Source organism: Ovis canadensis, chromosome 25 (genome assembly GCF_042477335.2).
Source record: "Ovis canadensis isolate MfBH-ARS-UI-01 breed Bighorn chromosome 25, ARS-UI_OviCan_v2, whole genome shotgun sequence".
Classification (NCBI taxonomy): Eukaryota; Metazoa; Chordata; class Mammalia; order Artiodactyla; family Bovidae; genus Ovis; species Ovis canadensis.
The window spans coordinates 40,283,866-40,311,024 of NC_091269.1; the positions used below are offsets into that span (position 1 = coordinate 40,283,866).

General features: G+C 38.1%; 1 protein-coding gene across 2 annotated transcripts in view; it reads right to left on the bottom strand.

Moving 5' to 3' along the window:
- The window catches only part of CTNNA3 (catenin alpha 3), a 1,891,866-nt gene that overhangs the window by 391,273 nt on the left and 1,473,434 nt on the right, over positions 1 to 27,159 (bottom strand). For both annotated transcript variants that reach the window (XM_069571817.1, XM_069571818.1), the window contains exon 13: positions 6,116 to 6,267. In XM_069571817.1, coding sequence (XP_069427918.1) covers positions 6,116 to 6,267 — 152 coding nt within the window. The remainder of the gene's footprint in view (positions 1 to 6,115; positions 6,268 to 27,159) is intronic.

Below are 27,159 nucleotides of genomic sequence, written 5' to 3' on the forward strand. Positions count from 1 at the left end.
CAGAATTCTTTTGTTTAGAACTTCACTCTTTCAAGTTACTTTTCAGGTTTCAGCTTCATGTTGCTCTATGAGCATATTTCTGTAGCTTCTGTAACTAACATTCTTCAAGATATACAAACTAATAGGCAGCATCAGTAATACTGAGGCAGGAGCTAGATGGGTCCCATGCTGAATAGTTTCTCTCTTGTGGACAGAATAATACCAGAAACTCCATAAAAGCAGGATGATTGAAGAGGGAGGTAAAAGAACACGTATTCCTCATTCTCAAAGTGAAGGACACCTCCCTGACTACATATGCACAGAAAGTCTCCTTGGAAGTCAAAAGAGGAGGGGCATCACCTCATAGTACATGATGCTGCTACCTATAGGTCTCTTTGCTAGAATCCACCCTGGCACACACACCTGGGAGGACCCAGAGATAAACCAAATACAGGCTCAAAATCAGGCAAAGCAAGATGACTGGTTAAAGGAAACTCAGAAGAAATGCCCCGTAAACATGATTCAAACTACCAGGAGGGCATGACTCTCTCTGAGCTTGCCCATGTGTCTATCCACATGTATGGTACTACTTTTCTTCCTAGTAAACACTTGTTTCACTACTTTCCATCTTTATGTGGAAATTCATTTCTGCACAGCTCATGGGCCAGGACCTTGCCACTGTCTATGGTGGCCCAGAGGTTAGGATTCAGCACTCTCCCTGGAACCGCCTGACCTCAATCTCTGGCCAGGAACCAAAATCCTGATTCAAGCCGCCACAGGCCAAGACCACCTGAGATCACTGTTAATAGTAATAGAAACCTTCTTCTTATAAGAGATTACTGTTTACTAAAGCATTCCATTTCTATCATAACTCATTTTGTCAGCATAATAATCTTCTGAAGTAGGTATAGTACCCAAGTTTATTTTACAAAAGAGTAATCTGAGGCATACTGAACTGTGTTACTTGTCATAGTCTTAACCATTGTAAGAACTCTTGTAGGGCTTTACCCTAACCTACAAGCCCCATGCTTGCCCAGGTTCACGGCCAGAGAAAGAGGCCAGAGTCAGTTAGAGACACATCAATGGTTTACCCGGGAGCTTACCCATCTGAGGTCAGGTCCTCGAGTGATGCCCCATCCTGCACAGCAGAAAGCCAGCAGGACATGGCAGCAGTCTTCACGCCAGGGGAAAGGGGAGATTACCAGTTATTAGGGAACTGATGTCAGGCGGGCTCATCAGTTTCCAGGGAAACCAACAGAGAGGCACACCCCTTACCACCCTTTGATAAAGAACAATTACCAGCTGGGGCCTGGGGCAAGTATATAAGAACTTCAGTCATGTGCTTAAGGTTTAGGTGAAGCAGACACTAGTCTGGCAAGGGGATGTACAGAGAGCAAGAGAACAACCATCTTGAGTGACCAGACCACATAGCTCTTAATCACTGTAAAATTTACACATATATGTTAAACACCAACAGGGCTCCCCAGGTGGTGCTGGTGGTAAAGAACCTGCCTGCCAGTGCAGGAGATGTTAGAGAAGTGGATTTGATCCCTAGGTTGGGAAGATCCGCTGAAGGATGGCATGGCAATCCACTCCAGTATTCTTGCCTAGAGAATCCCATGGAAAGAGGAGACTGGAGGGTTATGGTCCACAGGGTCACACAGAGTCTGACACAACTGAAGCAGCTTAGCGTGCACATTAAACACCAACAAATGAAAACTAATAATAATAGAAAAAAATAATACTCCCTACTCTCCAAGGTTAAGAACAAGATTCTACAACCTCAACTGTCCACACACTGAATCCAGAGAAGAAAGTAAATGTCACAGTATTTGATTCAGAAATTTTTAAAAGAACCTAAATAATGGTAAACATAGTTATTCATCAAAATAAATAGTAAAGGCTGCTGATGCTGCTAAGTCACTTCAGTCGTGTCCAACTCTGTGTGACCCCATAGACGGCAGTCCACCAGGTTCCCCCATCCCTGGGAGTCTCCAGGCAAGAACACTGGAGTGGGTTGCCAATTTCTTTCTCCAATGCATGAAAGTGAAAAGTGAAAGTGAAGTTGCTCAGTCGTGTCCGACTCTTCGCGACCCCATGGACTGCAGCCTACCAGGCTCCTCCGCCAATGAGATTTTCCAGGCAAGAGTACTGGAGAGGGTGGGATGATTTGGGAGAATGGCATTTAAACATGTATAATATCATATATGAAACTAATTGCCAGTCCAGGTTCGATGCATGATACTGGATGCTTGGGGCTGGTGCACTGGGATGACCCAGAGGGATGGTAAGGGGAGGGAGGAGGGAAGGGGGTTCAGGATGGGGAACACGTGTATACCTGGGGCAGATTCATGCTGATGTATGGCAAAACCAATACAATATTGTAAAGTAATTACCTCCAATTAAAATAAATAAATTTATATTAAAAAAAAGTACTAGAGTGTGTTGCCATTGCCTTCTCCAAATAGTAAAGGCAGGTATAATCATATCTGTAAAACTATAAAATACCAGGCTCTGATCTTAAGTTAGCATTTTATCATCTTAAGAGCACCAAGGAACACTCTTGAAAATTCAGGTCTAAGATTGGATTTTGTAACACTCACACACATTCTCAAGAGCATGGCCTAGCCCTCTCTGAACATGAATAATTATACCTGTATTGCCTTCATGTTGACACTCTTTAGATACTCTGAATAAAGCATCAAATGTTTTTCAGTTCTGAGGTCAAGATACTGGTCAGCATTTCACCTGACTTTTTAAAGAGAATGTTCCAGACCAATTTTATTATCTTCTGTGATAAAGGGACAGTCCCCAAAGTGTGTGTGTGGGATAAGATTTTCATTAATTACATCTGAATTAGACTTCTATTTTCATCCTATATTCCAGTTAGCAGTTAAGTACAAAGGTTTATGGGTTAAGAATCCCTGCAGAAGTGCATTCAGGTACCTTTAGAGGCTGTCTAGAAGAGGAGGTGGGGAAGGGGAGGGGCAGGGGCAAGATAGAAATGATGGGCCCCTAGACTATCCTGAAAGGTTTAAATACAGGAGCTCTGCTTTCTCTCATTTATTTATTTATTTAAGCTTTGAAGTGTGTTTGAAGAAAGAGTATGTTTACCTCAACATTCAAAAAAACAAAAATTTCAAACCATACACTTAACCAGTATGTTCTCAATGACTGGAACATCAGATACTAAGGGATCTTAGCACTAATGCCCTTATGGAGCAATTTGACAGGGATTAAGGGCCAATAGCCCTTATGGAGCAATTTGACAGGGATTAAGGGCCAATATGATTTAATATTTTTATTAATAATCTAGGTGAAGGAACTCAGATTATAATCTCATATTTCTAATTAATATTAATTTAGGTATGTTTACCAACCAAAGTTAAAAGCAAACTGATAAATTACATGAAGAATCATTCAGAAATATGATGAAGTTTATTAGCATTAGGATTTGGGGCCAAGAGCAAACACATCAAATTGAAATGGAGAAGGGATATACAGGCAATGACAGTATTAAAAAAAATTGTCTATCCAATAATCATGATGTTTAAGAAGGTAGTAATAGGTTAATAGTAGTTGGCTATATTAATAGCAATTTTAACGTAAGAAGCTACTTTATTTGACATTGGACAGGCTCTAATTAGAGTATGCCTTTTGATAGTCTCACTTGAAAAGTTTATTGAAAAGGTAAATAAGGACTAGTGAAGAATACAAAATACTAAAGTATTCCTATGAGAAAAAGTTGAAGTATTTACCTTGAAAACGAGATGACTATATGGACAAATTACTGTGCTCAAAGTCTATTAATAATTATAATAAATTGTTCTGCCTTAAAGAGGACTGCCAGGTATGAGGGACATATAGAAATATGGTCAGATAATTTAATTTGCTATAAGTAAGCCATTTTGATAACGAGAAAAATTTTAAATACTAGAATATCCAAGTGGGAGAGGTTATAAGACTTTTATCCCTAAATAGCTTTTGCAGTAAAAAAAAAAAAAAAGTATTCCCTGCCCTGGTTCACCTAGGCTATTTCACTGGTTTATCTTCACTTCACAAATACCCATCCAGGGATACTGGAAATGTCAAGGTTTCACCCTTGTAAAGCTATCTTCTGAAGTTCATGGATCTTTGTCATACTTTCCACATGAAGTATGTTTCTTCCTGATTCTACCTATCCTCCCAGCTCAGAATTAATACTACCCCACTAGTTCACACAGGTAAAGCACAAAAACCTTTGTTAGAAGAAAACATTTGGCAGAAGTACTTTGCAGTTCAGATATACTACTAGCACGGTACTGCCATTGCTGCTGCTGTTGCTTAGCCACTCCAGTCGTGTCTGACTCTTTGCCACCCTGCAGACTGTAGCCTGCCAGGCTCCTTTGTCAATGGGATTCTCTAGGCAAGAGTACTGGAGAGGGTGGCCATGCCCTCTTCCCAGAGATCTTCCTGACCAAGGGATCAAACCTGGGTCTCCTGCATTGCAGGCAATTTTTATTCATAAATATATATTCTGAGGTTTCTCTTATATGTATATCTGGCTTGCTTGAAGGTTTTCCCAAGATCTTAAGGGCTAGACCCTATGTTTTGACACCTCTAGACTTTTGTCTTTGTTTGTTCCATAAATGTCCATCTGGTCTAGCATGCACCTTGGTTTTTGTTGGCCCCTTTCCCTACAAGGTCCTCAACTGTCTCCATTTCTATAGACTCCTTCATGTAACCTGACTATGACAATCAGACCTGTCAGCTACTATGCACGTCCACCCATATTGCCTCAGCACATGCAGTTCCATCTCATAGCCATACTAACAGTTAAGGCCAGAGGCACCAAATTGAACTCTACTCATGCTTACAAATTGCACTCACCGCTTCTACCAACTCATCTTACCCAGACCCAGGGTAAGAGAGTTACCTGAGAGTGGCTTTTTTTTTGGCCCCAAGAGCTTGAATGGCACAGTAGGAGGCTCTGGTAATGCCTCTGAGGAGAGGTGGCCTTTAACCAAGTGTGAATAGGTAAATAAATTGGATTTTATTCCCCAAAGGTAAGATAATTCTGAGATGTGTTCCATAGGACTCTGCTAGAGTTCTCCAGGTTCAGCCATCAGTTGCCTGCAGTGACTCATAATTACAGCTTATTGATTCTCTGTCTCATTTTGTTCTGAAATAGACTAATGATAACACCAATACTTGACTCTCCCTCCAGGTGAACCAATCCCAAAATAATCTCTCTCCATATATTTACTTGTGCTGTTTTTGTTGTCGTTGCTGTTTTTAACAGTATTAATTAAAAAAAAAAAAAAAAAAAAAAAACAGAGGGAGAGAGAGACTTCCCTGGTGGGCCAGTGGCTAAGACTCAGCACTCCAAATGCAGGGGACCCAGGTTCACTCCCTGGTCAGGGAACTAGAACCTACATGCCCCAGTTAAGAATTCACATGCCTCAACTAAGAGTTCACATGCCACAGCTAAGACCCAGCACAGCCAAATAAATATTAAACATGCACATGTGCACACACACACACAGAATTCACATTTTAAGGAAGAAGAAATACTGCTGGTTTCCATATATTCACTGTGCTCACAACAAATGCCTCACTATCACATTTGGGAAGATGGTATATATTCTCCCAAACAGACAACACTCAAACATTTGTTGTTCCTGGCAGCTCCAAGTGAGATTTCTTACAGAACATTGATTCTACATTCTAGCATGAGAGGATGCAGACACAGAAATTCCTTGTTTTAAATACATTTTCCTATACATTTCAATATAGTGATTAGAAAGATCCTCTCCTTCTATTCAAGGAAAGAAAGAAATTACCTTATGTATTGTTATTTGGCTTCTGATCATGCTGTGTGACACTTCAGCAAATCCTGTACACAATGAATTCTATCATTTCGGCACATGTGGCAGTTAAATGTGCTCATTTGCATAAGTTATAACCATATACATAAGTAAAAGCATTGTTCGTGACAGTAGATCTGACTTTGGGGATACATATGAATTTCTAAAGTTCTAATGGATTTCAGCATTGACATTATGGCACAGAAATAAAACATTCCTTGCAATCATTCCAGGGATTCCAGATGGTGAAGAATGCTACAATATTTCAGTGGAAGGTAAAGCAGACTTACCCGAATCATCATGACTGAACATCTGATATCATGAATTGTATCATAGATCTTCTTTGAGATGTCCACGAATTGACTATCATCAAACACATCCAAAGAGTTTTTACTTAAGGCTTCCAAGGCAACATTGACTTGTGTTACAAATTCAGGAATTGCTGTTAAAATGAATAAGAAAGAGAAAATTGTCCTATTTGTATTTTCAGATTACTGGGAAATGGAGAATCATATTGTTAAATACATATTTGATTAATAAACTTTCAATTTTTTAAAAATGTATGAAGACAAAACATTTTCGCAGGATAATCTTAAAACTCTGAAATGTAAAGAGAATCAAAGACAAGAAAGACATCTTAATGAAAATATTTTTTTAAATTATATTTCTCCTTTATAGCATTTGTTTTACTATGTCTGGAAGCATATTATAATTTTTTGTCCTATCCATTGTAAGCCTAAATAAATTACAAAAAAGAATTGGTGTGAATAGCAGTTGAAATCATAGAAAGATATTTAAAAAAAATTGAGTTGCAAAATAGAAGAAAATTACCTAAACCTACTAATTCTATCTCATAGAAATAATAAAAATACTTTAACTTTCTTTTGATAAAATATTTCCCCCTCATCAAAAAGATTAATGAAAACAAATCAGTGATCTTACATATAAAACATTTCTATCTAAAACGAGAACATTGAATGAATGTAGGGATATATCAATCAGTAAGGCCAATCCATAGAATGTTCTTTTTTAATTAAGGTTTCAAACTGTGTTAGTCCTCTGTCATGTCCGACTCTTTGTGACCCCATGGACCGTAGCCCATGAGGCTCCTCTGCCAGGGAATACTCTAGGCAAAAATACTGGAGTGGGTCGACATTTCCTTCTCCAGAGAATCTTTCTGACCCAGGAACTGAACCCAGGTCTCCTATGCGGGCAGATTCTTTACTGTCTTTGCTATCAGGGAAGCCAAGATTTCAAAATGCATACAAGCTAAGTCACTTCAGTTGTGTCTGACTTTGCAAACCTATGGACTATATCCCACCAGGCTCCTCTGTCCATGGGATTCTCCAGGCAAGAATACTGGAGTGAGTTGCCATTTCCTCCTCTAGCGGATCTTCCTGACCCAGGAATTGAACCCATGTCTCTTAGATCGGCAGGCAGGTTCTTTACAACTAGCGCCATCAAATAGTCTCAATTAAGCACATTTCTCCAACTTTGCTCCCAGCATCAGGGTCTTTTCAAATGAGTCAACTCTTTGCATCAGGTGGACAAAGTATTGCAGTTTCAGCTTCAACATCAGTCCTTCCAATGAACACCCAGGACTGATCTCCTTTAGGATGGACTGATTGGATCTCCTTGCAGTCTAACGGACTCTCAAGAGTCTTCTCCAACACCACAGTTCAAAAGCATCAATTCTCTGGCACTCAGCTTTCTTTATAGTCCAACTCTTACATCCATACATAACTACTGGAAAAAACCATATCCTTGACTAGACGGACCTTTGGTGGCAAAGTAATGTCTCTGCTTTTTAATATGCTGTCTAGATTGGTCATAACTTTCCTTCCAAGGAGTAAGCGTCTTTTAATTTCATGGCTGCAATCACCACCTGCGGTGATTTTGGAGCCCCCCCCCCCAAATAAAGTCAGCCACTGTTTCCACTTTTTCCCCATCTATTTGCCATGAAGTGATGGGACCCAATGCCATGATCTTAGTTTTGTGAATGTTTAAGCCAACTTTTTCACTCTCTTTCACTTTCATCAAGAGGCTCTTTAGTTCTTCTTCACTTTCTGCCATAAGGGTGGTGTCATCTGCATTATTGATATTTCTCCTGGTAATCTTGATTCCAGCTTGTGCTTCATCCAGCCCAGCATTTTGCATGATGTACTCTGCATATAATTTAAATAAGCAGGGTGACAATATACAGCCTTGACATACTCCTTTTCCTATTTGGAAACAGTCTGTTGTTGCATATCCAGTTCTAACTGTTGCTTCCTGATCTGCATACAGATTTCTCAAGAGGCAGGTTAGGTGGTCTGGTATTCCCATCTCTTTCAGAATTTTCCAGTTTATTGTGATCCACACAGTCAAAGGCTTTGGCATAGTCAATGAAGCAGAAATAGATGTTTTTCTGGAACTCTTGCTTTTTTGATGATCCAGCAGATGTTGGCGATTTGATCTCTGGCTAATAGTTAGTTGAATGACAAAGACAATGTTTCACAGAGTAATTATGCTAATATAGTGCAGAACTGAGTTTTGAACTCTGACTGGCAGAAGGCATAGTTTAAACTCTAACTACTAGACCTTATCATATGGAGGAAGTTTCTGCCCCATGTGAAACAGCATGATAAAGGCAGACTAATTTTTAGAGTCATAATTCTAAACCTGGAAGATATAAATGCTTTATCTAATACAAAAATATTAATAAATGTTCTTTTTATTTTTTCCTACTTTCAAATCCCTATCTTCATGTATGGCATACCATCTCTTGCAGTCCCACCTGCCATGTTCTTGATATGGGGGAATGTTGGTAATATACATGGGTAGTCATATTTGGGGGCTTCCCCAATGGCTCAGCGGTAAAGAATCTGCCTGCAACACAGGAGATGCAGGTTTAATACTTCAGTTGGGAAGATCCCCTGAAAATAGCAACTCATTCCAGTATTCCTGCCTGAAAAATCCCATGGGCAGATGAGCATGGAGGCTACAGTTCAATGGGTTGCAAAGAGTTGGGCACAACTGAGCATGAGCACAAGGCATATTTTATTTAGTACCTTCTTGCCTCTACCTACTAAAATGTATCATCTGTAGCCTAATTCTTAGGTACTATACACACCAGGGGTATCCTATCTGCTTTTCTTCTTTGTCCATTATTTAGATGTGAAAGTGAAAAAGAAAGTCTCTCAATTGTGCCCAACTATTTGTGACCCCATGGACTATATAGTCCATGGAATTCTCTAGGCCAGAACACTGGAGTGGGTAGCTGTTTCCTTCTCCCAGTGATCTTCCCAACCCAGGATTGAATACAGGTCTTCTGTGTTGCAAGTGGATTTTTTACCAGCCGAGCCACCAGGGAGGCCAATCCAATAAAAAGAGGCACCTAGTTGGGAATTCCCTAGTAGTCTAGTGGTTAGGACTCTCCTATTTCACTGCTGAGGGTCTGGGATCAATCCTCGGTCAGGTTCAGCAAGCCATGCAGTTATGCAGCATAGCCAAAAACAAACAAAAAAAGGGGGCAGCTGGGGGGGGGGGTGCACCTGGATACATATGGCAAAATATAGCTATTAAACATTAAATTCATTAAAACTAATTTTAAAATTTATTTCCTCGACCACATATACCACAGCTCAGCTGCTCAATAGACATAATCAGTTGAGTCACTCAGCTGTGTCCAAATCTGAGACCATATGGACTGCAGCAGGCCAGGCTTCCCTGTCCATCACCAACTCCTGGAGCTTGCCCAAACTCATGTCCATTGAGTTGGTGATGCCATCAAACCATCTCATCCTTTGTTGTCCCCTTCTCCTCCTGCCCTCAATCTTTCCCAGCATCAGGGTCTTTTCCAGTGAGTCAGCTCTTCGCATCAGGTAGCCAAAGTATTGGAGCTTCAGCTTCAGCACCAGTCCTTCCAATGAATATTCAGGACTGATTTCCTTTAGCATGGACTGGCTGGATCTCCTTGCAGTCCAAGGGACTCTCAAGAGTCACCTCCAACACCACAGTTCAAAAGCATCAGTGTTTTGGCGCTCAACTTTCTTTATGGTCCAACTCTCACATCCATACATGACTACAGAAAAAAAGCATAGCTTTGACTAGACAGACCTTTGTTGGCAAAGCAATGTGTCTGCTTTTATATGCTGTCATAGCTTTTCTTCCAAGGAGAAAATATCTTAATTTTAAGGCTGCAGCCACCATCTATAGTGATTTTGAAGCCCCCCAAAATAAAGTAAGTCTGTCACTGTTTCCATTGTTTCCCCATCTATTTGCCATGAAGTGCTTGGACCAGATGCCATGATATTAGTTTGTTGAATGTTGAGTTTTAAGCCATCTTTTTCACTCTCCTATTTCACTTTCATCAACAGTCTCTTTAGTTCCTTTAGCTTTCTTCCATAAGAGTGGTGTCATCTTCACATCTCAGGTAAATGATATTTCTCCTGGCAATCTTGATTCCAGCTTGTGCTTCATCCAGCTTGGCAGTTTGCATTATGTACTCTGCATAAAAAGCAGGATGACAAAATATGGCCTTGCCATACTCCTTTCCCAATTTGGAACCAGTTTGTTGTTCCATGTACAGTTCTAACTGTTGCTTCTTTATCTGCATACAGATTTTTCAGGAGGCAGGTAAGGCAGTCTGGAATTCCCATCTCTGAGAATTTCCCACTATTTATTGTGATCCACACTGTCAAAGACTTCTGAATTCTGTTTTGAGAGTGGCAATATGGAATGTTTCTATCATCAGAAAAACTTAATGGATAATACTATTCTCCAGTGGATTCTTTATCAGCTATAGAGTTCTATAGTGAAATTTCATTAAATGGCTTTCCCATTTTCAGTGAACAGAATAGCAAAGGCAAGGAGAAAGCTAATTCAAGCATTTTGCCTAGGAGAAATAGCTTTGAACCAAATTCCCACTAATTTCAATGTGATTCCCAGGATATCAATATATTTCTAATCTGGGCCTTCTCCCGGAATTCCAGAACTATAGATTCAACTGTCCACTGCAAAATTCTACCTGAATTTTTAGTAACACCTCAAATCCATCTGTTGAAACCAAAATACCTGGAAAGCCTAATTTTCTTCCACTATTTTCTATTTTGGTGCCTGGTCATCCATGAAAAACACCCAGCTGTCTTCTTTACCTCACAGTCTTTTTTTACCGTCTATATCCAAATGTCCACCAAGTGTAATCTCCTCTAACCATATAAATATATTGTAAAGCTATTGCCAGTATAGCTCCACTGCCTCTAACAATCATTATATCTCCTGCTCAAGTGCTCCCCATAACCCTTCTGCTTAAGATCTTCTCACTCTTCAGGTTCATTGTAAGTACTGACACAATCTTTTGACAAAACAACTCAGTAATAAGTACACCAGTGTTCATCACAAAATAGACTCTCAATAAGTTGTTTTATTAGTAAGTCATGTCACTACAGTATTCACAACTCTTCACTGGTTCCTGGAAACTTTCTCCCAAGTGTGTAGCCTGACTCATAATAGATAAATAATTAAATGAATTAAGTTATCACATGAGTTAATGAGTGAATATATAAAAGTTAGATAAAAATATAAGTACAATGCAACATGTTCAGCTTGTATAATTTGGGTTTTGTTCATACTTGGTAATCTCCAAAAATATAATTATGTGGGCTTATGAGAACAGTCAGCATATTTAATGAGTTAATCTTTACTTTTTATAGTGTTGAGAGAAGAAGAAACTCTTAAGAAAATGTGTCCAGTTATTTCACATTCCCAGGTGCTGGAGTGAACAGCAACCACCCCCATCCCCAACCAAAACGATCACTCCAAAGAAAAAGATAAAGCTCCTGCTGCTGCTGCTAAGTCACTTCAGTCGTGTCCAACTCTGTGTGACCCCACAGATGGCAGCCACCAGGCTCCCCCGTCCCTGGGATTCTCCAGGCAAGAACACCACTTTGATATTCTCATCACTGAATCGATGGATATGAGTTTGAGCTAAATCTGAGAGATAGTGAAGGCCAGGAATGCCTGGTGTGCTGTAGTCCATGGGGTCACAAAGAGTCAGACATGACTCAGCAACTGAACAAAAATAATATTAACCCTAAAGACATAGATAAATGCAAAGAGACGTTGTACCAAAACTTGTGGTGTTTTATCACTGACAAAACCCTCTTCAAAGTCTTCCCCACTAAAAAAATGTTTTTCTCATCAAGCAAAAAACTGTGCCATACAATAAAAATTTAACTTTTCCATATCTTCCATCTGTTACTAATCTCTCTACAATTTGAAACTGCTCCTGTCATCTTCCTATGGAGATCTTGGTCAAAAATAAAAAGAGAGAGATAAGCATAAAATTATATAAAGGTCTAGTTTTCACTGTCATGTGAAATAATGTGAGAAAGATTTAGCATACTTTAAAGAAAATACAACATATTTATTATTGCAACATGATTTCATTTTAACACTTCTAGAGGCCTCTTACTAATAAACTAATATTAGTTTAAATTAAAATGAAATCTTTGAGAAGCAAATGTTTAATTTCTGAAGTACAGATGGAAACTACTACTTTTTTCACTCTAACAGCATAAATGAACTATTCAAAGCTGGTATATAATACATTCCTTATTTCATTAGTTTAAACATCAGCTGTGGGTGTGCTTTATTCATACTATGGACATATGGTTGCTTGGATCAGAGCTAAAGTGAAATTTTTCAATGCTTTCAAGAAAATACAAAGTGAGTATAATTAAGTAGCCAGTTAATGGTAATTTAAAAGGAAAAGCAAATTGACAAAGCTATCTCAAATCCATAATCTACTTAAGTTTCAAGAGAACAAGGTTTATACATAATATACCATTGTGTTATATAATCATCGATCAAAGAGAGGGACACCTTAAACAAATTCACTCTAATCAATTGAAATGCCAGGTAGAATCAACTGTTCTGAACTTTGGAGTGTAGATTTGTTAAACAAAAGTGGCCTTTGGGTCAATATCTTGTCAGCTTCAAACTTAAAACTATCTTGTCTATTTTATACTGCCAGATTCAAAGCCAGCCCTGAACTCATTAGAAGTCTGTACTTTCTCTACCAACTTTATTCAGAATATACAGAATAATCATATCCATTGAGTGCTTACTCATCTTGACACTGTATTAAGCATTTTATATGCATTGTTTCATTTAATCCTCACAGCAGCTCTGTAAGGCGGGAACTATCTGACTTTGTGACGCCATGAACTGCAACCTGCCAGGCTCCTCTGTCCATGGGCTTTTCCAGTCAAGAATACTGAAATGAGCTGCCATTCCCTTCTCTAGGGGAGCTTCCTGACCCAGGGGTCAAACTCAGGTGTCCGGATTGCAGGCAGATTCTTTACCTTCTGAGCCACCAGGGAAGCCTTTATAATGCTATCTTGATTTTACTGATGAGGAAACTGAGGTCAAACAGCTGATAACTGAGACTTTCAGAGCTTGCTCTCTGAACCCCAAAGCTGCACTGCCTCCTTTTGATAAATAAAATACTTTGGGCTTCTTAATTTCAGTGCTCCTTGGAAGATTAATGTTAATTTTTTGCCAGTAGAGCCAATTTCTCCCAGACCTTGAGTCTCTCTCTGGTAGTAACTCAAGAATATTTTATCCTTTCTCAATTCTTGCTAAATTTATTATGTGCTTTTGAAAGTAGGCAAGGGCACATAATTATTGGATTAAGTAGGTCAGAAAAAAAATTTGAACTCATTATAGCTAATCATCTCGAATGGTGTCACTAAATTATGTTTTCCATCATTAATAAAATGCAGATTAAAATATTTCTAATTATACTATTATCTTTGAAAATTACCAATGATAGAGGAATTTGGCTTTGAGAATTCACATAATGCTAAGTCATCATTTCTTTACAGTCTGCTAAGTAAGTGGGAAGAAATGGATAATAACAGAAAGTGCAGTTAAGCATATGCATGACTTCTATAAATATTGCATACTCTTAATTTTTAAAATTTGTAGAACAAACATTGATTATCAAGGTTCTTTGTCCCTCACACATGACATATCATAAAAATCAATGACCAGTGAGAATTTTGCTTTTCTTCAAATGAGAGAATCAAGGATCAGAGTGAGTGCTTAATAACACATCACACAGTTAACAAGAAATTTAACTGACTTCACTGTTGACTTTTCGAACATGTGGATTGGCTAAAAAAAAAAAATAAAAAAAAAACAATGACAAAACAACTAAAAAATGAAACAGCAAAGAGAAAGACTGTTGTCATGGCTTCATGATACTGATACTTGTTCTCCCCTTTGGCAGAGATCTTTTCTCTGCGAAATTCTGGATCACTTAATTAGGCTGAGTGTCCAGCTTTGGGTATTGCCAGCAACGAAAGGACTTAGCTGTTTCCCCTAGATCTTAGTCTTGATGTTTCTCAATAACACATTAATATTAATAAATGATATTCATTTATTTAGATGTTTTAGGAATTAGTCATGACTACTTAATGTAAAATTTAGCTCTGTCACACTTTTTCTCACATCCTTTTCAACTGTGTTAACATCATGTTAATTGGTTAAAGGAATGTAACTACTTAGATTATTTAAGTCTTTAAAGCTGCACCTATACCAAGTAATGTTCTGTGATGTCCATTGCTCATTATGTACCACATTAATTTAATTGAATTAACACATTATCTCTTAACATTTTTTGTTAGTCGTTTCTGTATATCTTAGAGGTGGATGAGCTTAGAGGTGGATCCTCTAAGTTTTACTCAAACCTTCAAAATAACTGCAGCTTCAAATGACATCTTGATTGCAGTGTCATGAGACTAGGGCAGAATTACGCAGCTAAGCCCCTCCTGGATTCCTAATTCTCAGAAAATGTGAAAGATAGTATTTGTTGTTTTAAGCTGCTAAATTTGGGGGCAATTTCTTTTACAATGGATAATTACTACACTAAGAGACTGGAAAGGTCTAAGAGAGTACATTATTTTTGCCCGTACAGGTTCATTCAGATGGAATCATACTGTATATATTGTTTTGTATCAAGTTTCACTTGGCATAGAGACTATGAGATTTAACTTATATTGTTGTATGTAGGTTATTTTTTTCTTATTACTATATAGTACTTCATTGTACAACTATATCACATATTTATTTACCCATTCTACAGGTAATGGGCATTCAGATAATTTCCAATTTGAGGCTTTTATACATAGTGATGCTATGAACATACTGTACATCTTTTGGTACTGGGATATGTGTACCTATTTTCAGGGAATTTACATATATATTTCAGGGACTATACCTATCAGTGTAATTTCTGAATCATAGAATATATTTTTGCACCATATTAGTAGACACTGACAGTTTTCAAAGTGGTTGAAATATATTTTATTTCTATCAACAGTGCTTGAGAGTTCTAGTTGTAATGGTAACACTTTTGGCATATTCCGGCTTTTACATTTTAGCCTTTCTGTTCTCTCTTCCCTTTTAATGTGTGAATCAGGTGTGTGTGCCTGTGTGTGTGTGTGTTCTATTGGTTAAGCTTGTATTGCTTTCAAATTTTATCTATTCTCTTGCCTTTTTTGAGTTTTGAATGGTTTGAATTTTCCTCTTTTAGAAATACTCATCTATTGCTCAAGATCTTTCATTAACCACTTGAATTTCTAGTATCAAGAAAAACACACACAGGAAGAGTGAAAGAAAAATAAAGAAGTAAAGGAGCACTATGGTCTGTATCTCTAGCCAAACACAGTATAGGAGGTATCTTGGGTCACAAGAATAGGGAAATGTGAAAATTAATAAACAGAAGCTTTGTTTAAAGTGGATTTGGGAGTCCAGAAGGGGCAGTTCTCACATCCTATCTCTTGACATCAGTTGTAGACTCAACAGGAAGAGACATACCTTTGCATTTCTGAAAGGAAGAAAGTTCCTATTTTACTACCCAGCAGGTTGTTTGTTATTTAGTCACTAATTCGTGTCTGACTTTGTGACCCCGTGGACTGTAGGCTGTCAGGGATTTCTCAGGCAAGCATACTGGAATGGGTTGCCATTTCCTTCTCCAGGGGATCCCCCAGACCGGGGGATTAAGCCCACATCTCTTGCATTGGCAGGTGGATTCTTCTCCACTGAGCCACCAGGGAAGCCCGGTAGGAAGAAGACATTCTTGCCTGGCAACAGCCCAGCCAATGAGAGACTGTCATGACTCTGCCAATGAAAAGCCACTACACTTCAAACTCCCAGTTTCCTCCAATGGACATTTTGTTTTTAACAGTCCCACCCCACTCTTCATTCTCTATAAAAGAATATTCCTCTCCTTTATTTTCCAAACCGGCCTGTGGTTTACCATAGATTCCATGTCCTGAGTTGCAATTCTTTGCTATTATTGGATATACCTATTTTGCTGGTAAAATACTTGACAATTTCAATTTTTACGTAAATAGAAATATCTTGTGGAGAAAAAAAGAATCTTTAAAGATTCTAAAGTATATACATAGAATGTGAAGGTTTCTAGTAAGAGAAACATTTTTTTCTGGCCTGTGGTGGTGAGGTAGTTCTTCACATGCTGCTGGGGATTTGCTGGGTGAGAATAAAAAGAGTTGATCTCAGCTCCCTAAATTCCAACTCTTCAACATGTCCAGCTGTCTATGATTATGTCTGCATACAACCCTTTTCTTAACTCTACCTGGTAACTTTCTACCTACTCTTCACATTTAATTTAGATATCAGTTTCCCTGTGAAACGTTCCCTGATCACTAGCCCACCCAAGCCTCTGGCTGTGTTAGGCAATCTTGTCTCTTAGACTTGCTGATACTTCAGACATACATTTGCTAAAGATGCTATGTCTCTAACTGTATGTATTTTCTTATATTCAGCCACAACTGCCAACAAAGTTCCGTCTAGTTAAGGCTATCATTTTTCCAGTAGTCACATATGGATATGAGAGATAGACTATAAAAAAGCTGAGCGTCAAAGAATTGATGCTTTTGAACTGTGGTGCTGGAGAAGACTCTTGAGAGTCACTTGGACTGCAAGGAGATCCAGCCAGTTCATCCTAAAGGAAATCAGTCCTGAATATTCATTGGAAGGACTGATACTGAAGCTGAAACTCCAATACTTTGGCCACCTGATGCAAAGAGTTGACTCATTTGAAAAGACCCTGATGCTGGGAAAGATTGAAGGTGGGAGGAGAAGGGGACAACAGAGGATGAGATGGTTGGATGGGATCACCGACTCAATGGACATGAGTTTGAGTAAACTCCAGGAGTTGGTGATGGACAGGGAGGCCTGGCATGCTTCAGTCCATGGGGTTGCAAAGAGTTGGACATGTCTGAGCGACTGAACTGAGCTGAAAACCTGATAGAGAGCTTTTAAAATCAGAATCTCTGTCATCACCTTTGTTTCCTCAGGAAAGTGGTAGGTTCAGAGTCAGAATTCAAACATCAGTCACGCCACTCAGAGCCTGTACCCCTTCCACTGTGTTCCACTGCTTGATGCAATAATCATGCTGAGATATATTTTCAAACATTAAAGAACACTGAGGGTAACGAGAACTAAATTTTCAAGAGAAAAAAGGCCATCTATAAAATATTACAATCAGATTGGTTTTAGACTTTTCATGAGCAACACTGGATGCTGAAAGGAAAAATATGAAGCAATGCATACAAATTCTAAGGAGAAATTATTTCAGAACTAAGATTCAGTACTCAGCCAACTTACTAATTAAGTAAACAGTGAGATAAAGATTTTTTTCAAACATACATATACACAGAATAGTTAATTTCCAAGAACTCTTCATTAGGAAGATACTTGTCAATAGAATCTTAAAACAAAAAGTGAATCAAAAGAGCAAGATATGGTGCTGAGAAAAACAACGAAGTCAGAAAAACAGTTGGAAGTAGCTTAGGGTATTTTTGTGTGTCATACCATGGATACAGTGAGTAAGCATGTAGATATTTTTGAGAGCCAAAACTCTCATTATGGAATAAGGGAGGTACTACTATGGAATGTGATAAGACAAAGAACCCATAGGATGGGACTGCAATGGAACTGTCAGCATGAACTCATGATTTCATATATAGTAATATATTACCTTTTGTGTAAGAATGAAGAGGAAATAAGAACACATATTCATCTGTTTATTTTCATATTAAAAAACTCACATGAAAGATAAAGGAAATTTATCATTTACAAGGGGTGCTAAGAATAGGGCAGAGGGAATAGGAGGAAAGAGATTAGTCTCTGAGAGGATATACATTTTGTGTATTTTTAACTCTTATGAGCATGTTAAGATTACACACTTTCAAAAAGATAAGATTGACAACAAGGATATCGGCAGGGGAAGGAAACCTAATAGCAAATGCAAATAGCAACTAATGAATCTGTTTTGAATTTTCAGGGTGTGTATCATCGAGTTGTTTATGGAACGCTACTTTATGAAAGCACTACTTTCTAAAGCTGCGCTATTAAATCCACTAGCTGCTAGAAATATCTTACTATTCAACTTAATTTGCATTAAATTGATACAGATTAAATATAATTAAAAATTCACTTCCTCAGTCACTCTGCTCACCATATATGGCTATCATTTTAAACACTGTAGATATAGCTCAGTTCTATCCTCGTTAAATGTTCTTTTGGACAACACTGTTTCAAATACTTTCAATTAATTATTTGTTGAGCACCTGTCCTCTGTAGGACACTGTTTTAGATACTGGAATAGTGATATGAGTACCAACTGTGTAGTTTGTCCATGTATACTTCGCCAATAGAGTTGTAAATCTTTAGAAACAACCCCCCTTTGGAACCTAGAAATGTACCAGGCCATCACAAAACTGTCAGATTCTATTTACCGATATCATTCTTAGCTTTTTCAGTCAACACATATTCACCTTCATAAAAATATAAGTGGCTACCTAAACAAGAAAATATGTATATGTTTTGTTTGTGCTTTGAGAGACTATAGATATTTTTGCTTACTCTGTTAATCTCATGAAGGTTATAGGATTTCACATCTGCTGAAATTATCCCAGTTTTAATATGTGCTAAAAATATTCTGGAATTTCAGTGCCAACTTGTTACTTTTACTTTGACAGAACTGTCATTATTTTAGTGGGTTATAATATTACAGTGAAAGAGTAGAGACTCAATTTCATAGATAGTGATTTTACTCTTTCTACAGTAATTCAGTATTACATGGTTTGTAAGGAAGGGCTTGCATTGTACAAGTATATAACATTAAGATTTTTAAAGAAAAATTGGATTTTTCTTGTATCTGATACTCTTGTATATTGAATCTTCTTACTATTGTAATCAAAATCTTACATATTTCAGGGTGCCAAAATTAAGATGATTTAAATACATACGGATGTATAACTCATTCAACAGACATTTTTCTAGAAAATCAAATAAAAAATGTTTCTGAACTTCCTAAGTTTGTCGTTTTGAATCACTCCTTTTACTATTCTTGAATGAATGGAAGAAAAAAAAATGCTGGAGGGAAGTTTCCTATTTAAGGCAATTGAAGAAACTTCTTTTATGAATATTTATCCCCCTAATTTTTTTCTTTCTTTTTTTTTTGTAGTGCTGGATATAGGCATACATATAAATTCAAACACTATTTTAAACAAGTATACTATGGTGAATTAAGATTTAAGCTAATTTTTTAAAATATCTACAGAAATTCAGAAATTTCTGTATCACTATAAGCTAGGATTGTGAAAGACCAGTCAAAAAATTTTTTTCTTTTAAGGAGCTAAAATTCTTTTGTAAAATAAACAAATAGGTCTACTTCTAGCATAGACACTTTCTGGATCCATGGGTCTATTCAAAATCACACATGAACCATATTCACTTTCTCTGGCTATATTTGGTTATAAGCAGAAAAACTAAAAAAATTAAAAATGAATAGACGGGAAGATGTCAGATGTATGGAGAGAAGACTGGGTCGTAAAATAAAGCATGGATTGTTGGAAGAAAAGATAGGTGTATAGAATTATAGCTCTACTTCCTAAAAAGAAAACTTCAAAGAAGCAAGTGTACAATAAGCTTTCAAAACTTAAAACAAGGCCAATATAACTGGAACTCCATAATGAAAGTTAGAGAAGACAAGGATAACTGCATAAAAATATTCGAGAGTTAAGGTACAATAATTAAGTAGAAACCTGATCACTTGCTTTCCAGGCAAAAATGAAGCAATGAGTTACATGCTTCATAGTATTATAATGGAGCTGAGTACTTAAAGGGGCTTCCCTGGTGGCGCAGAGGGTAAAGCATCTGCCTACAATGTGGGAGACCTGGGTTTGATCCCCAGGTTGGGAAGATCATCTGGAGAAGGAAATGGCAACCCACTCAAGTACTCGTGCCTAGAAAATTCCATGCATGGAGGAGCCTGGTAGGCTACAGTCCATTCCAAAGAGTTGCACACAAATGAGCAACTTCAACATGAGTAGTTAAAACTTTTCTTTGGGACTGATGTAAGATTTTTCCAACACTACATGATGAGGAGAGTGAATGTTTACTTAGGTATTTATATGTTTTGTTACTAAATGACAAAAAACGATCTTCACAAATAGTGTTAAAAAGATAGAAAAATATTCTTCAGAAGAATATTTCTTCTTACAACATTATCATCATCTTCTTTAAAAAGTTAAAGTCCTGGAATTTTTGATTTGCACCTTTTTGGATTTCTGATGTGATATGATACCAAAAGGGCTTCGAAAATTTTGATTCTAGAGTGGAATTTAATGGATAAATGAATGAATAAGTTCACCATGACTTTTGACAGGAGTGAATCATAAATTATTTGAAATTAATGTCAATAGTGAGTTAGTTCTTAAAAGATGAACATTCAGGGATATCAGACAAAAGAAACTCCGTTTATTTTAGATATTAAGTACTAACAGATTAAACTGATGTTTTCTTGTGAAAATTTAAGTAATTTGCATTCTTGCTGCAGAAAGCTCAGATCTGGATTCTAAGTATGATAATATATCTGAAAGTGACAACCACAGTATTTGGTGCATAATATGGTTCCAGCATAATAGCAGAAGAACACTTACTGATTATTTAAGTGTTATCTAAGTACCACTAATTTTGCTAGTGTTTTACCTATTCTGGAATCATTAAAGCATGACAGTGACATGTCTAGATTTCTAGTAGGGGTTACTTTCTTCCTTGCATTTTATTTACATTGCAGCTGTGCAAAGCTGTAGCTCTGAGCAAACAGTATATTCTTTCCTCAGTAAACTTTACTGTGACACAGTGGATTTTGATCTTGGCCCTATATTACAATCAATGGCAACCCACTCCAGTACTCCTGCCTGGAAAATCCCAAGGACAGAGGAGCCTGGTAGGCTACAGTCCATGGGGTCCCAAAGAGTCGGACAGGACTCAGCAACTTCACTTTCACTTTTTACTTTCATACATTGGAGAAGAAAATGGAAATCCACTCCAGTGTCTTTGCCTGGAGAATCCCAGGGACAGAGGAACCTGGTGGGCTGCCATCAATGGGGTCGCACAGATCTGGACATGACTGAAACGACTTAACCACAGCAGCCACATTAGAATCACCTAGAGGGACTGTTAAAAGAGGACTGTGGAGATCAGTGGAGAAATAACTCCAGAAAGTATGAAGGGATGGAGCCAAAGCAAAAACACCCAGTTGTGGATGTGACTCTGACAGAAGCAAGACTCCTTGCCGTAAGAGCAGTATTTCATAGGAACCTGGAACTTAGGTCCATGAATTAAGGCAAATTTGAAGTGGTCAAACAGGAGATGGCAAGAGTGAACATAGACATTCTAGGAATCAGCAAGCTAAAATGGACTGGAATGGGTAAATTTAACTCAGATGACCATTATATCTACTGCTGTGGGCAGGAGCCCTTTAGAAGAAATGGAGTAGCCATCATAGTTAACAAGAGTCCAAAATGCAATTCTTGGGTGTAATCTCAAAAATGACAGAATGATCTCTGTTCATTTCCAAGGCAAACCATTCAATATCACGGTAGTTTAAGTCTATGCCCTGACTAGTAATGCTGAAGTAGCTGATGCTGAACTGTTCTATGAATTCCTATAAGACCTTCTAGAACTAACACCCCAAGAAGATGTCCTTTTCATTATATGGGACTGGAATGCAATTGTAGGAAGTCAAGAAACACCTGGAGTAACAGGCAAATTTGGCCTTGGATTACAGAATGAAGCAGGGCAAAGGCTAATAAGAGTTCTGCCAAGAGAACACACTGGTCATAGCAAACACTCTGTTCCAACAACACAAAAGTCTCTATACATGGACATCACCAGATGCTCAACACCAAAATCAGGTTGATTATATTCTTTGCAGCCAGATATGGAGAAGCAAAAACAAGACCAGGAGCTGACTGCAGTTCAAATCATGAACTCCTTATTGCCAAATTCAGACTTAAATTGAAGAATGGGGGGGAAAACCACTAACCATTCAGGTAACACCTAAATCAAATCCCACAGTGGAAGTGAGAAATAGATTTATGGGACTAGGTCTGATGGAGTGCCTGATGAACTATGGATGGAGGTTCATGACACTGTATAGGAGACAGGAATCAAGACCATCCCCATGGAAAAGAAATGCAAAAAAGCAAAATGGCTGTATGAGGAAGCTTTACAAATAGCTGGGAAAAGAAGAGAAACAAAAAGCAAAGGAGAAAAGGAGAGATATACCCATTTGAATGCAGAGTTCCAAGAAATAGCAAGGAGAGATAAGAAAGCCTTCCTCAATGATCAATGCAAAGAAATAGAGGAAAACAACAGAATGGGAAAGACTAGAGATCTCTTCAAGAAAATTAGATATACCAAGGGAACATTTCTTTCAAAGATGGACTCAATAAAGGACAGAAATGGTATGGACCTAACAGAAGCAGAAGAAGAGGTGGCAAGGATACACAGAAGAACTGTACAAAAAAGATCTTCATGACCCAGATAATCATGATGGTGTGATCACTCATACTCACCTAGATCCAGACTTCCTGGAATGTGACGTCAAGTGGGCCTTAGGAAGCATCACTATGAACAAAGCAGTGGAGGTGATGAAATTCCAATTGAGCTATTTCAAACCCTAAAAGATGATGTAGTGAAAGTGCCGCACTCAACATGTCAGCGAATTTGGAAAACTCAGCAGTGGCCACAGGACTGGAAAAGGTCAGTTTTCATTTCAATCCCAAAGAATGGCAGTGCCAAAGAATGCTCAAACTACTGCACAATTGCACTCATCTCACACGCTAGTAAAGTAATGCTCAAAATTCTCCAAGCCAGGCTTCAGCAATACATGAACCGTGAACTTCCAGATGTTAACCTGTTTTCAGAAAAGGCAGAGGAACCAGAGATCAAATTGCCAACATCTGCTGGATCATCAAAAAAGCAAGAGAGTTCCAGAAAAACATCTGCTTCTGTTTTATTGATTATACCAAAGCCTTTAATTGTGTGGATCACAATAAACTGTGGAAAATTCTGAAAGAGAAGGGAATACCAGATCACCTGACCTGCCTCTTGAGAAACCTCTATGCAGGTCAGGAAGCAACAGTTAGAACTGGACATTGAACAACAGACTGGTTCCAAATAGGAAAAGTAGTACATCAAGGCTGTATATTGTCACCCTGCTTATTTAACTTATATGCAGAGTACATCATGAGAAACGCTGGGCTGGAAGAAGCACAAGTGGGAATCAAGATTGCAGGGAGAAATACCAATAACCTCAGATATGCAGATGACACCACCCTTATGGCAGAAAGTGAAGAGGAACTACAGAGCCTCTTGATGAAAGTGAAAGAGGAAAGTGAAAAAGTTGGCCTAAAGCTCAACATTCAGAAAACGAAGATCATGGCATCTGGTCCCATCACTTCATGGGAAATAGATGGGGAAACAGTGGAAACAGTGGCTGACTTTATTTTGGGGTGGGGGTGGGGGGGCTCCAGAATCACTGCAGATGGTGATTGCAGCCATGAAATTAAAAGACGCTTACTCCTTGGAAGGAAAGTTACGACCAACGTAGACAGCATATTAAAAAGCAGAGACATTACTTCGTCCACAAAAGTCTGTCTAGTCAAGGCTATGGTTTTTCCAGTAGTCATTAATGGATGTGAGATTTGTACTACAAAGAAAGCTGAGTGCCAAGAATTGATGCTTTTGAACTGTAGTGTTGGAGAAGACTCTTGAAAGTCCCTTGGACTGCAAGGAGATCCAACCAGTCCATCCTAAAGCAGATCAGTCCTGGGTGTTCATTGGAAGGACTGATGTTGAAGCTGAAACTCCAAAACTTTGGTCACCTGATGTGAAGAGCTGACTCACTTGAAAATGCCCTGATGCTGGAAAACATCGAAGGCAAGTGGAGAATGGGACGACAGAGTACAAGATGGCTAGATGACATCACTGACTCAACGGACATGAGTTTGGGGAAAGTCCAGGAGTTGGTGATGGACATTGAGGCCTGGTGTGCTGCGGTTCCTGGGGTCAGACATGTGCTAAGAGTTGGGCACGACTGAGCGACTGAACTGAATTGAACTCTAGGCCTCTGAGGGCCTACTCACAGAGGTCCTGATGCCATAGTCTGATGAAGAGCAGAATTTAAATTCTAACACATTCCTGAGTTATATAATGCTACTGGTCCAGGTATAAAACTTGGAAGATCACACAGAGTAGATATAATTAGTTGGCTCTCCAATATTCATTACTAACATCCTTGTGAAAAGAAATTAATTTGTTCAGCAGCATACAAATATCAGGAAGATGATGTAGTTCTGAGCCTACTGGTAAATCCTGATTATTGTGCAGTAAATTTCCAATAGTCAGTGACTTATTTAAAGAGAACCTGCCACCCTGTTCTAGCCAATGAGATTTAAAAAGTATATTGGAGGAAGGTTTCTAGGAAAGCTTTTCATTCTCAAAGGAAAATATCAGAGAGATGGTCCTCCTCCCTTCTCTGGATGTTTTCCTGTCCAGATACGACTTCTAAGAAGTGCTGTGGTCATCTTGCAACAGAGCAAAAGCTGTCACATCAAAATAACAGAGAAAAAATATGTATTTCTATCAGTGTTTATTAACTGTTGAATTAAATGACCCTGAACTTCGTGATATATAAACCTGTAAAAGTTTCTGTTACTCATAGTTTGAAGAGGTATAACTGATTAAATGCAATTTAATCCTGAAATAAAGTCATTTTAAAGATGAGAAATGTGAGACTTTGGCAGCTGCCTATATTTATAGCTAAAATTAACAAAGCCAACTTTTATGCACATTTCTATGGACTCCAAAGCCTATGTTATTTCCATTACTCTTCATACTGATAGATATGTTTTGAGGTGTTGTTTCTTTTTTTTTTTCATTTGTTTGTTGTTAACCATTCTGAGTGATTTTTTTTTTTCTTTAAGCCAAACAGGAATAAAAAATATCTCTAAACTCAAATGTTGCTTAGAGTGCAGATATAATTCAACACAGATGTGTGAGATCACCTATTCCATATTAAATTCAAACATTAGTAAGAAAAAAAAAGGAGGATGGATGGGCTACCTAAAATATGTCCCATATACACTAAAGTGTTCTTTTTTATTAAAGTGTTCTTTTTTATTTAAGTGTCTTAAAAGATATTTTTTTTAAGGCTTGTGATATTATCTCAATAACAAGAACAACCAGTAGGATGACCACATTTAAAACAGTAAGAGAATCTTCAGAAAATAAACATACAAATTAAATTTGATCCCATAAAATATCAAGGATGTTGGAATCAAGATCAAGCACCAAATCCTAAATGGCCTTTGCTCTTTTTATAACAGAAAATGTACTATATATGCTTTTATAAAAAAATACTTAAACATACTTACTTGATCTCATTGTATAATTTTTTTTTTGAGATCTTGATCCTAAGGTTGCTTAAGAGAAAAAGTATATATTTCCTATGTTTCAACTCAAATTACATTGTTCCTTGTAATAATTACAATGCTGACTGCTAACAGAGAGGCCTGGTGTGCTGCAATTCATGAGGTCGCAAAGAGTCGTACACAACTGAGCTACTGAACTGAGCTGAACTGAACTATGCTACTGGTAAAATGAAGTGTTTGAATTAGATAAAAGATGTCCATCCTTATACATTCTATTTACTACCTAGACAAATACAACTTCCAAAGTACTACATTTGGTGCTCAACTTCTCTCCCTAGCCTCACATGTGTGGCCTTCAATGTATCTCAAACTGCATAAATTATAACGTGCATTTCAATTCAATGTATACAAATATGAAGTCATCACCTTCTAAATTTTACTGTTTTATATCTCCTATCTCAGTAAATGAGATTACCACCTACCCTCCGATGGCACCCCACTCCAGTACTCTTGCCTGGAAAATCCCATGGACGGAGGAGCCTGTAGGCTGCAGTCCATTGGGTCACGAAGAATTGGACATGACTGACCGATTTCACTTTCACTCTTCACTTTTATGCATTGGAGAAGGAAGTGGCAACCCACTCCAGCGTTCTTGCCTGGAGAATCCCAGGGACGGGGGAGCCTAGTGGGCTGCCATCTGTGGGGTCACACAGAGTCGGACACGACTGAAGCGACTTAGCAGCAGCAGCAGCAGCAGCAGCAGCAGCAGCAAGGCCCTTGTAACCAACATGACTGGGAGACATTCTTGCCTTATCCCCTCAAACTCTATTTACGCTTTCTCATCAAACATGGTTACTTTTCGCCTTCTGTATAATTCTTGAACTGGAATCCTTCAGAAGCTGTAATACCGTCGCCTTAGTTCAGGCTTTCCTTTCTGTGTCTCTCAGGATGCTGACTGAGATGATGCCTTCTCTAACTCTTCTGTCATGTAGTTCTCAAAACTATCCATCTCACTGCTATCATGGTAGTCATTCTGACTACCAGGACTCACCATCTCTCTGACCTGGTGAGACCCCTTGGTGGACTCTTAATTTTGAAAGTATGATATCCAACATTTTAGTCATAGAAATAATTGCCTTCATTTAACTCATTCCTTCTCCTTTAGCCCCATTACCAGTAATTTCATATCTGTCACTGTACACCTTGAACATTTAAAACAGCTTGTAACCTCGCTGACAAGCCAGCTTATTTACACCTCTCTACTTTCATACATTATTTGCTTTCTAAGCCTTTCTTCATATTCCTCATTACAGTAATTCCTCCCTCGTTTTTAAAGAGCTGATACAGATATTACTTGATCAGGGAGCCTTTCTGAGAATTCTCCTTTTCTCCACCCATATCTCAGATTGTATTATTATTCTGCTTTTGTGCCTCATATATTATTATTTTTCATTCTATTTCACATTCCACAAAGATAAGGCACTTAAAAGGTGTGTGTGTGTGTGTGTGTGTGTGTGTGTGTGTGGTTGTGG